Consider the following 11816-nt stretch of genomic DNA (forward strand, 5'->3'; position numbering starts at 1 on the left):
TATTAATACAAATAGACCTAAGTGAAAATGAGGCTTTAATATGACTATATTTACATATAAACTCTGATTGGCTAGTAATGCTACTTTGGTTGAGAATGAAAGCGGTGTTCCTCTCATACCATTGGAAGGCGAACTCGTGAGCTCGAACGTGATATCAAGATTTTTTTAAATGTAGGACTATCTTTTTTGTTTTTTTTTCTCCCACAGCCGCACGCCAGAGATCCGGCACGGTGCCGGAGAACTTTAAGCTCTGCATATTGTTATACAATCACACAATTTTGGCCAAATTGTGCAGCCCTATAAACAAGCCCAGTAAACTGATTTTTCAGCCTTCATCCATTTACAATAAATGCACATTTTGATTGCATATTGTATTTAATGCATTAGCGCACGCATGTGTGTGTGTGTGTGTATGTGTGTATGTGTATGTGTGTGTGTGTCTGACCCAGCTGGGCGAGTCTGGACAGCTCGTCGTCGTTGTCAGTTGTGTGCGCTCGTCCGATCTGGAGCACCTGGTTCTGACCGTCACTGGTGGTCTTACAGAGAAGAGCCCGGTTGGTTCCTGAAAACACACAGAAATTAAGAAAACAACGACATGATCAGCACACAGTGTTTGATTCCTCAGATTGTCTGTATGTGTGTGTGTGTGAGTGTATGTGTGTGTGTGTGTGTGTGAGTGTGTGTGTGAGTGTGTGTGTGTGTGTGTGTGTGTGTGTGAGTGTGAACATACCAACATTAGCGATGTAGAGTTTATTATTGAGTATCAGAGCGACTAAGGCAGTGGCTCCTCCTGAAACCTCCTGCTCTAAAGCCTTGAGCCGCTCCGTGATCTTCTGAGTCTGAGCTGACAGATAGACGCCCTGAGAGACAGACTGAGAGACATATCCTTACATACCCATATCCAGACATATCTTATCCTCAGTCTCTTCATGCATGTGTGCTCACCTCAGGAAGCTGCGTTTGGAGGCTTGCTTTCTCTGCAAGAGCATCATCAATGGTCTCAAAGTAGCTCTTCTCTACAACATCAAAAGCCTGAGTGACCAGAACAGAAGATATTATAATTATAATTACTATTATAAACCATTTCATTTAAATTTATTCTTTAATGCCATCAATTTTATATTTATTTATCATTTACAGATCTTTTGTACTTCATTTATGTTATGTTCCTTGCACTATTTTATCCCAAAAATGTATTCAGCTGTGCTCCCCTCAGTTCATCTGAGATCAGGATGAGTTTGTGTCTTCATCAGATCTGGAGGAATGTGTCTCTGCATCAGTGTCTGCATCAGTAATGTAACTAATCCAGCATTAAGATGTTTTTAACTCAAATACCATAGAGTCCATAATCCATAATAACTCTTCCTCCAGTGATAAAGTGCATCTGCTGTTGTCTCTCACATCAAAATCAGCCACATATTAGTTTAGAGCTGTTTTGACATCTGTGCAGATTTCTCTTCTTATTCAGACCAGAACACTTTCACTGGAGGAAGAGTTATTATGGATTATAGGCTCGTATTTGAGTTAAAAACATCTTAATGCTGGATGTGTTTCATCTTTTGTCTTCTCCAGATGTTAACTGATGGACTGGAGTGGTGTAGATTATTGTGATGTTTTTATCAGCTGTTTGGACTCTCATTCTGACGGCACCCATTCACTGCAGAGCATCCATTGCTGAGACACTGATGCAGAGACACATTCCTCCAGATCTGATGAAGAAAGAACTGATGGTGAGCAGATTTCTGTCAGATCCCAAACCTGTGAGAGGATTCTGCGCACGTCCGCGTCCGTGTGACCGGTGCTCAGCTGACCCAGCAACAGCTCCGCCGTCAGACGCTGAGACACGAAACTGGCCACACGGCTGCCGTCGAACCCGTTAAACACACCGTACAGGAAGCAGCACTCAGTGCTGAGGAGGAAACAGGAAGTGACATCAGTTCACAGTGATCAGAGTCTGCGCAGGCGGCTGTGAGTGTCTCTACCTGAAGCGGAAGTGTCCGTCTTCGTTGGGGTGGCTCTGGGTCCCTTTCCCGTCGGGGCCGTACACACAGTTCGGGGCCGAACCGACACCACACAGCTGACACAGAGGAAGAGCGTCTGTCCAGCTCTGATGCTGCAAACACAGCAGACACAGGTGTAATCAATCAATCAATCAATCAATCAATCAAGCAAACTGATCATTTTCATTCATGCAGATCTGAGCACTTTCAGCACAAAACTATGTTCTTGTGACCTTGATTTCCAGTAAAAATATCGAAACATTCTGAAATCTACATACAGTCACTTGAGATGCAAAATGATGACATAAAGACCTATTTTCTGAAAAACTATATGAAAATGATGTGCTTTAATTAGTGCTGTGAAATGATTATTTGTGATTAATCGCATCCAAAATACAAGTTTTGTTTACATAATATGTGTGTGTGCTGTGTATATTTATTATGTATATATAAATACAAACACATGAATATATTTAAGAAAAATATGCTACATTTATATATTAAATATAATTATATATATCAGTTATATGAATATAAATAAACACGTTAATATTTCCAAAATATATGCTGTATGTGTGTGTATTATATATATTATAATTATTTTATATATTTTTATTTTATACATATATATATATATAATTATATTATAATATTTTTTCTTAAAAAACAAAACAAAAAAACTAACACTAGCTTCTCTATTCTTTTTGTTTTCTTGTTATATAATAATAAACCTCACTATGTGTACTTCACCAGGATACCTGAGACCTGTTGTATGTTCTGCTGGTTCTGATTGCTTCTGTCGGCATCACTTTAGATACAAGAGTCTCATAAATACTAAATACAGTCAGGAAAATAAACTTGAAATAAATCAAGTTAAATAATAATAAATACATTTGAATATATTTTAATTAAAAAAATAATAATATTGTGTATAATATAATAATAATTATATTTCTATGTGTATTTATTTAGCTTCAGTGGTTTGGTTCGTTAATCTGACCGTCTGTGTAATAATATATAATACAGTAACTGAACGCAACAGTGAGAGTAATTAATTAATAACAGAATATAGATGATGTTTAATTAATGCTGTAAAGACAGATTTACTAGAGATCAACGCACGGAATAAACACTAACACTGGCGACTCTTATAATACAGTATATAATAACTGTGCGACTCTTATAATACAGTATATAATAACAGTGCGACTCTTATAATACAGTATATAATAACTGTGCGACTCTTATAATACAGTATATAATAACAGTGCGACTCTTATAATACAGTATATAATAACAGTGCTGTGGTTTATGAGTTATGATAAGCTGCGGAAGATGAGAGAAAAGCACTTTCTTACGCTCTGCATCAGACTACTGCGCTGCGCCGCCATCTTGAGCGGAAGTGCGTCAGATCTCCAGCGCATCTGCGCGCATGCGCGGCTCGGCCTCAGACCAGCTGCATGCGTTTGAGATCAGTCCGCTCTAGACCGGTTCCGCTTCCGGTAGAATCGCGTCGTGTTCGCCCATGGTCACCATAGCAACCGCGCTTTCTAAGTATTATTGGTTTATCATCATTATCCTGTTGTAACATTAAAATATGTTTTAATAGCAGCAGATAAAGCACTGAACACACCTGTTATAATAACACTCAATATATGGACTTTACTTTTAGACATCTGTTGAAACCTTTTTATTGTCACTTGGCTTGAGCTTGACGCACACACACACACACACACACACACACACACACACACACACACACACTCTCTCTCACACACACACACATACACACACACACACACACACACACACACACACATACACACACATACACACACACACACACACACACACTCTCTCACACACACACATACACACACACACACACACACACACACACACACACACACACTCTCTCTCACACACACACACACACACACTCTCTCACACACACACACACACACACACACACTCTCACACACACACACACACACACACACACACACACACACACACACTCTCACACACACACACACACGCACGCACACACACACACACACACACACTCTCTCACACACACACACACACACACACAGACACGCACATTCATTAATTTATTATAATGTATACATTAGTCTGATTACTCTGTTAAAAGACATATCTTATCATAGACAATGCTGTAAATAATCTTAACCTCTGAAGCGTCACTGAAACTCTTCCTCGTCCACTCTCAGCTCTGAATGCACTTCTGCCTCTGTCTACAGCAAATAAAGCAGTGTCTGAAACATCTACATACAGAAGAAAATAACACATTAAATACACTGCTGGAGAATAACCAATCATTTGTATCCTAAATTATGTTTTAACACGTTAGAATGATAAACACATATTCACTATTAACTATAACTTTTGCCTCAAATCATTTACTGCTTATTAATAGCTTGTACGGTAGCGTTGTAGTTGTTAAGTTTAGGATTATGGGATGCAGAATATGATCATGAAGAATACAGAATTAATATGTGCTTAAGTACTAATAAACAACCTATACGCAAGATAATAATTAGCTACTGTAGTTAACAATGAGAGCTGAGAAGTTGTTCATCATACTAATGCTATTTTTCTATATTTGACTAATGATGTGTTTTCTATGATTGGTCCATATATAAGCTCTGCTTAGCTTCTGTGTTGTTTATTGTTTATGATTTATTATATTAATAGGCTACTGTAAGAACGAAGCATATAACAGTCAGTTGTATAATTACAAAAACATGTTTAAACACATTAAACAGCTGCAAACATTGCTTTCAGGTTTTTACTTTTGGATATTGCTTCCAAATATATTTTAATATCGATTAATTAATTAAATATCAATCAGTTCAGAAGCATTTTTCATTCCATTTAACTTCGCCTCTCTTCTTCGTCTTAATTATTATCATTCTTCCATTTAATTCCAAACAGAATGATGCTTTAATCAATTAACGATTTTGCTTTTTGTTTTATTTATTTATTTATTTTCATTGGGTTCCTGTTTAATTTATACAAATTATACACTGTCAAATTATTTTTTGAAGCTGTAAATAAAACAAAGATTATTTGTAGTCTATTAGGCTATTTTAAAGAAACTATTTCAGTTTTCTGCGTCAAAGTTTCACGTTTAATTGAATGTGTTGCTTGCCGTTTCTTTATATAAAAGTTTCTGAGGGAATAAAGTTATTTGTAGCTGCGCGCGAAGCCTCTAGTGGTGGAGTTCAAAACAGCTACGTTAACGCCAGAGTGACGTACGTCTAATGCGTCACGCCGTTCAGCCAATCGCAGTGCTCAGATGACTAGCGTAAAGCGTTTAGACCAATAGCAGCGCTTTATCTCAGTCGCTAAGCAACGCTTTAGGCTCAGGCTGCCGAGGCGGAAGGAAGGAACAGTTAAACTCCGCGGTAATCTGCACGGATTCCGCTTCATATGTAATCAATTAATTATTATTTATCGCTGCCTAATGGTGAAATTAAGAGCTAGATGTGTTGTCGTGGGTAAGAGCGCGTTTGTTTGTATATGCTTGCTCAGAATGCGTATGATTATGATTTGATATAAAGTGACTGTTGAGGAGCAGCTGGATACATGTAACAGAATGACGTCATTTAGTTACAAGATCAGGTTACTCTTTATTTTCAGGTGTCCTTGTTACAGTGTACTTTACATTTAAATACTGAGTAATATTAATTAATTACATTTACATACTATATGGTAGAGTTACTTGCATGTAATTATGCATCATTAATTGTTATTATAATAGTAATTACATGTAACGTGTAACAAGCACACCTTAAAATAAAGTGTTACCCAAACTAAATGTAACTCTAATCTGTTACTGAGAGAAAAACAACATGTAATTAAATCAGTTACTAATGAAACTGTTAATGATGACAAAGCGGCTTGCAGCAGAATATTTTCTCACACATGATTGATTTCTTTAATAAATTGTTTTGTTTCCTATTTGAGTTTATGCATATGGTTTATTTTTTTAAGATTGAGTTGTTTAATTCTGTATTTAACCTCAGAGATCTCTAGGAAAAAAGAGTCTGATTTTGTGGTGGCTGTGCTTTAAAATGATAATAATCTTAATTAAAGTGAACTAATGAAGGATTGTGTAAGTCTGGCAGTAATCAGGGTTGAGTTCTACTGTAACATTATTCCTGCTTTACATGCTTCACAATAATTAACAGTTGAAAACATTTGCTAGAAATTTAGAAAAGTAGTCAAAAACTAATCAAATTTAATCAGTTACATTACTTTAATAAAGTCATTCAAATAGTTACACTACTTATTACATTTTAAACAGGGTAACTTGTAATCTGTAACCTATACAAAAGTGTTGACTGACTGTGTGTGTGTGTGTGTGTGTGTGTGTGTGTGTGTATGTGTATGTGTATGTGTATGCGTGTGTGTGTGTGTGTTCAGGAGACGCGGCGGTGGGGAAGAGCTCCTTGTGTCAGATGTTCCGAAGTGACGGCGCAGTCTTTCAGAAGAACTACACCATGGTAAGAACAACACACACAGAATCACTGAATAGAGATGACAGGTCTATTAGAGCACAGGTTTGCAGACTGGACCCCGGGGACCCAAAGGGGTCACAAGAGAGTAACACAGGGTCCATGAAAAAGTTTGGACAAAAACAATAGATAAATAAATGTAATATACAATAAAATTAAATAATTAAATAAAATAATGATTTTCTAAAATATCTGTAAATATATTTTGCACATATTTTTGATAGCAATTGTTCACTGTATAAATTGGGACTTTATGCATGAAAATATATAGCTGTCTCCTCAGTTTTAGGATGGGTGCTTCACATGAGGAGAATCATATTTAGGCATCTTAAAAGATTAAAAACCCCTGTATTAGAGAGACTGAAACATCTGAGATCTCTGGAGAACATCTTGAATAATCTTTAGTGAAGTCCATTACTGCAGCAGACAGACAGACAGAGAGAGAGAGAGAGAGAGAGAGAGAGACAGATCACGGCACTTCGACCACATCATCAGCAGACATAGTGAAGTTCAATCACACTTTAATGATCGATTGATTGATTGATTGATTTGGTCAGAACTGAACTGTGTGTGTTTTGTAGAATGTTGGTATGGAGCTGCTGGAGAAATCAGTGTCCATCCCAGACACCAGTGATGCTGTGGTACACACACACACACACACACATCATACCTGCTGATTGGCTGATTGATTGGCTGATTGATTGATTGATTGGTGTGTTTTGTCTCTATCAGGAGTTCTATATCTATGATTCAGCCGGACGGGAGCCATTTGCAGACACCTGTGAGAACATGGTGAGTTTAATAAAAACAACCCAAACATACTCAGTGTGACCCTGACGTGTGTGTAACGATGTGTGTGTGTGTGTGTCAGTGGAATCAGCCGTCGCTCATGTGTGTGGTGTTTGACATCACCAGCGGAGCCTCGTTCACCAGCTGCAGCCGCTGGATTGACAGAGTCAGATCACACTGCAACGGGCTGCAGGTGCCAGGTCAGAGGTCACGGTCTCAGACACATCATTCACTAACACACATATTAACACACACTCACTCACACACACACACACACATGTTGTTTTTGCTATTGCCCTACACCAACCCTACACCTAAACTTAGCCCTCACAGGAGACTTTGTGCATTTTTAGATTTTCAAAAAAACTTTGTTTAGTTTATTTTTAAACCCGTTTTACAAATGAGGACGTCCCCAAAGGGAGGTTTTTGGATATTTTGTCAGGTTTACCTCACTTACCTCATGCACACACACACACACACACACACACACACACACACACAACTGCATGCATGTCACCAGTATTGACCGCCACTAAAAGCAAATTAAAATGAAAACTTTTTATTTTTTATATAATTAAATGCTTAAATATTTTATAAAGTACTAAAACTGAAGCTAAAAAGAAAAAAATTTGCAACAAAATTACACATAAATTACACAAAATCATATATTATTATAAATTCTAATAGTATGTAAATACCTCTAAAGTAATACTACGCATCATATTTTTGCATGTTTTGTTGATCTTATCGAGCTGAGTTTGTCATTTTATCAAACAGCATCAGTGTTATAGAGAGACACAAACCACAAACCCCCCAGAATCCATCACTGATAAGACTGACTGATGCTTGTGCTGATGTCACTTCCTGGAGGATGCTGTAGTGAGGTCAGCTGTGTTTGTGGTCAGGTGTGCTGGTGGGGAATAAGAGTGACCTGTGGTCCAGGAGGGAGGTGGACGCTGCCGCCGCTCAGGCTTGGGCTCAGAGTCATGGGCTGGAGTATCACGAGACGTCTGCTGTGAGCCAAACATTGCACCTTCATCATCATTATCATCATCATCACTGTCTCTCTGAAGCTCTCTCTCTCTCTCTGTGTGTATGTGTGTGTGTGTGTGTGTTCTGCAGAAGGAGATCGGTCAGTATGAAGCTCCGTTCCTGAGTCTGGCTCGAGCGTTTCTCTCGCTCTATCAGGATCAGACTCAGATCATCCAGAGCCTCGTTTAACCTCATCCGCAGTCAGTCATATGCGTTTTGTACATTTCAGTGTCCTGTTGTGTGTTTTTTCTGTGGTCTGAGTTCAATAAAACCCGTTCCTTTCTAAATCTGACAAGTGTTACAGTTAATGAATCTTGAGTTAGTTATTTTAGTCTTTAGTAAGTAATCTCATGATCAGTGCTGGGGGTAATGCATTACAAGTAATAATAATAATAATAATAATAATAATTCATTACATTTATATAGCGCTTTTCTGCTTTTTCTAAGCACTCAAAGCGCTCTACATTGTGAGGGGTGGTAACACGAGTTACGTAAACAGATTACTTTTGTCAAGTAACTAGTAGAGTAACACATTACTTTTTAATTTAGAAGGAAATATCTGAGTTATTTTTCGAATAAGTAACAGTTCCTGTGTTTGTGATGTATTGAGTGACAGCTCTGGTGTTGAGAGAAATCAGGAGTAAGTGCAGAGCGTTGTGTGTGAACATGATCTTACTGTAGTTCTAGACTAAATATCATCATGATCTTACTGTAGTTCTAGACTAAATATCTACATGATCTTACTGTAGTTCTAGACTAAATATCTACATGATCTTACTGTAGTTCTAGACTAAATATCTACATGATCTTACTGTAGTTCTAGACTAAATATCTACATGATCTTACTGTAGTTCTAGACTAAATATCTACATGATCTTACTGTAGTTCTAGACTAAATATCAACATGATCTTACTGTTGTTCTAGACTAAATATCAACATGATCTTACTGTAGATCTAGACTAAATATCATCATGATCTTACTGTAGTTCTAGACTAAATATCTACATGATCTTACTGTAGTTCTAGACTAAATATCTACATGATCTTACTGTAGTTCTAGACTAAATATCTACATGATCTTACTGTAGTTCTAGACTAAATATCTACATGATCTTACTGTAGTTCTAGACTAAATATCTACATGATCTTACTGTAGTTCTAGACTAAATATCTACATGATCTTACTGTAGTTCTAGACTAAATATCTACATGATCTTACTGTAGTTCTAGACTAAATATCAACATGATCTTACTGTTGTTCTAGACTAAATATCAACATGATCTTACTGTAGATCTAGACTAAATATCATCATGATCTTACTGTAGTTCTAGACTAAATATCTACATGATCTTACTGTAGTTCTAGACTAAATATCTACATGATCTTACTGTAGATCTAGACTAAATATCATCATGATCTTACTGTAGTTCTAGACTAAATATCTACATGATCTTACTGTAGTTCTAGACTAAATATCTACATGATCCTACTGTAGTTCTAGACTAAATATCATCATGATCTTACTGTTGTTCTAGACTAAATATCAACATGATCTTACTGTAGTTCTAGACTAAATATCAACATGATCTTACTGTAGTTTCAGACTAAATATCTACATGATCTTACTGTAGTTCTAGACTAAATATCTACATGATCTTACTGTAGTTCTAGACTAAATATCAACATGATCTTACTGTAGTTCTAGACTAAATATCAACATGATCTTACTGTAGTTCTAGACTAAATATCAACATGATCTTACTGTAGTTCTAGACTAAATATCCACATGATCTTACTGTAGATCTAGACTAAATATCATCATGATCTTACTGTAGTTCTAGACTAAATATCTACATGATCTTACTGTAGATCTAGACTAAATATCTACATGATCTTACTGTAGTTCTAGACTAAATATCTACATGATCTTACTGTAGATCTAGACTAAATATCTACATGATCTTACTGTAGTTCTAGACTAAATATCATCATGATCTTACTGTAGTTCTAGACTAAATATCAACATGATCTTACTGTAGTTCAACACTAAATATCAACATGATCTTACTGTAGTTCTAGACTAAATATCAACATGATCTTACTGTAGTTCTAGACTAAATATCATCATGATCTTACTGTAGTTCTAGACTAAATATCAACATGATCTTACTGTAGTTCTAGACTAAATATCAACATTATCTTACTGTAGTTCTAGACTAAATATCAACATGGATTTACTCATCTCACCTGCACTAAAACACATTCAGTGTTCCTCAAAATCAATAAAAACAGTTAAATACAAACTCAGAATATTATACAAACCTGCAATAATTAAATATGTTAAATAAGACAAATATAATTTATGTATTTAATCTCATTTTATTAACTATTGTCTTCACTGCTGGCCTTCAATGATCCAGTTCATCCATACTAATAATCAAAAATGACACATTTGTGTTTGATTGTAGTTATTGCTGAATATTGTTGAACTTTCTTCTGCTGCGTCATATTCTTCATGTGATTAGTTTGAGCGGCGCTCTCTACTGTACAGACCTGAATCTACATTTCCTTCAGTCTGAGCCGGATTCACTTCACTTTTGGTGTGAAAGGGCTTTTACGTTTGTACAAGAACTTTTTATATCAAAAACAAACAAGCAAGCCCTGCCCAGATTTAAAAAATAACTCAAAAGTAACAATGCATTACTTTCCATAAAAAGTAACTAAGTAACGTAACTAGTTACTTTCTTAGGGAGTAACGCAATATCGGAATGCATTACTTTTAAAAGTATCTTTTCCAAACACTGATCATTTGTTGCAGATTTACATTCTGAATACTTACAGTGGTGGCCGAAATTGTTAGAACACCTGACAGATCTGAAAATATTGACCTTTTTTGCCTCCAAAACATGATTTCATTTCATAATCTTCATGAAACATATAGATGGTTGCTCTGAGCATAGTGTCAGTGTATTTCCTGAGAACTTCAACGTTAATGTTATCCCATGCCTTCTGCAACTCAAGCCAAAGAACAATAGATCTGTCCAGTTTATTTTCCAACTCGCCCCAAATTTGCTGGATGGGGTTGAGGTCTGGACTTTGAGGGGCATTCCATCATTTTTAGTTCCGGCAATAGTTTGTTTTATGGGAATTGTAACGGCCAATTCAACAAAAACAACTGAAATCTCTTAAATATGCCAAGTGTTCTAACAATTTTGGCCACCACTGTAAATAATAAAGATGTTGTTTTTGATGTTCATCACGACACTTGTTGATGGCCTTTGTCTGTGTGAGTGGAGTCAAAGACTAATCACAAACCACTGACTGCAATAAAAACACAAACCAGTCATTTGTTGTAAGATAAATAACACAATAGTACACACACTCACACACACACACACACACAGTAAATCACACACATACGCACGCACACACACAGTGAGTGAGAGTTG

The 11816-nt window shown here is 36.5% G+C and overlaps 2 protein-coding genes across 6 annotated transcripts in view; one reads left to right on the top strand and one right to left on the bottom strand.

Moving 5' to 3' along the window:
• The window catches only part of LOC306879577 (TGF-beta-activated kinase 1 and MAP3K7-binding protein 1-like), an 11605-nt gene extending 8185 nt beyond the window's left edge, over positions 1 to 3420 (bottom strand). The window contains exons 1-6 of one of the 4 annotated variants that reach the window (XM_079432622.1): positions 3359 to 3420; positions 1983 to 2113; positions 1759 to 1909; positions 946 to 1032; positions 731 to 872; positions 446 to 562 (exon numbers count right to left, since the gene is read on the bottom strand). In XM_079432622.1, coding sequence (XP_079288748.1) covers positions 446 to 562; positions 731 to 872; positions 946 to 1032; positions 1759 to 1909; positions 1983 to 2113; positions 3359 to 3391 — 661 coding nt within the window. In that variant the 5' untranslated portion in view covers positions 3392 to 3420. The remainder of the gene's footprint in view (positions 1 to 445; positions 563 to 730; positions 873 to 945; positions 1033 to 1758; positions 1910 to 1982; positions 2114 to 3358) is intronic. The other 3 variants (XM_079432623.1, XM_079432625.1, XM_079432624.1) reach the window with 3 other exon arrangements.
• A 1965-nt stretch (positions 3421 to 5385) lies between these two features.
• On the top strand, positions 5386 to 8656 carry LOC306879000 (intraflagellar transport protein 27 homolog). 2 transcript variants are annotated; one of them, XM_079431652.1, is made up of 7 exons: positions 5386 to 5458; positions 6453 to 6532; positions 7126 to 7185; positions 7277 to 7336; positions 7416 to 7533; positions 8239 to 8348; positions 8456 to 8656. In XM_079431652.1, the coding sequence occupies exons 2-7, from the start codon at positions 6488 to 6490 to the stop codon at positions 8552 to 8554; spliced, it is 492 nt and encodes a 163-aa protein (XP_079287778.1). In that variant the 5' UTR covers positions 5386 to 5458; positions 6453 to 6487; the 3' UTR covers positions 8555 to 8656. The 2 variants fall into 2 exon arrangements, with proteins under 2 accessions (XP_079287778.1, XP_079287777.1); XM_079431651.1 differs by having other exon boundaries at positions 5387 to 5524.
• Positions 8657 to 11816: the final 3160 nt, after the last annotated feature.

This window comes from Barbus barbus (assembly GCF_936440315.1).
Source record: "Barbus barbus genome assembly, chromosome: 13".
Taxonomy (NCBI): domain Eukaryota; kingdom Metazoa; phylum Chordata; class Actinopteri; order Cypriniformes; family Cyprinidae; genus Barbus; species Barbus barbus.

Coding starts and splice junctions, on each gene's coding strand:
- LOC306879000 (XM_079431651.1), top strand. CDS start 5,491: ATGGTGAAATTAAGAGCTAGATGTGTTGTCGTGG. Junction 5,525..6,452: donor AGCTAGATGTGTTGTCGTGG/GTAAGAGCGCGT, acceptor GTGTGTGTTCAG/GAGACGCGGCGGTGGGGAAG. Junction 6,533..7,125: donor TTCAGAAGAACTACACCATG/GTAAGAACAACA, acceptor TGTGTTTTGTAG/AATGTTGGTATGGAGCTGCT.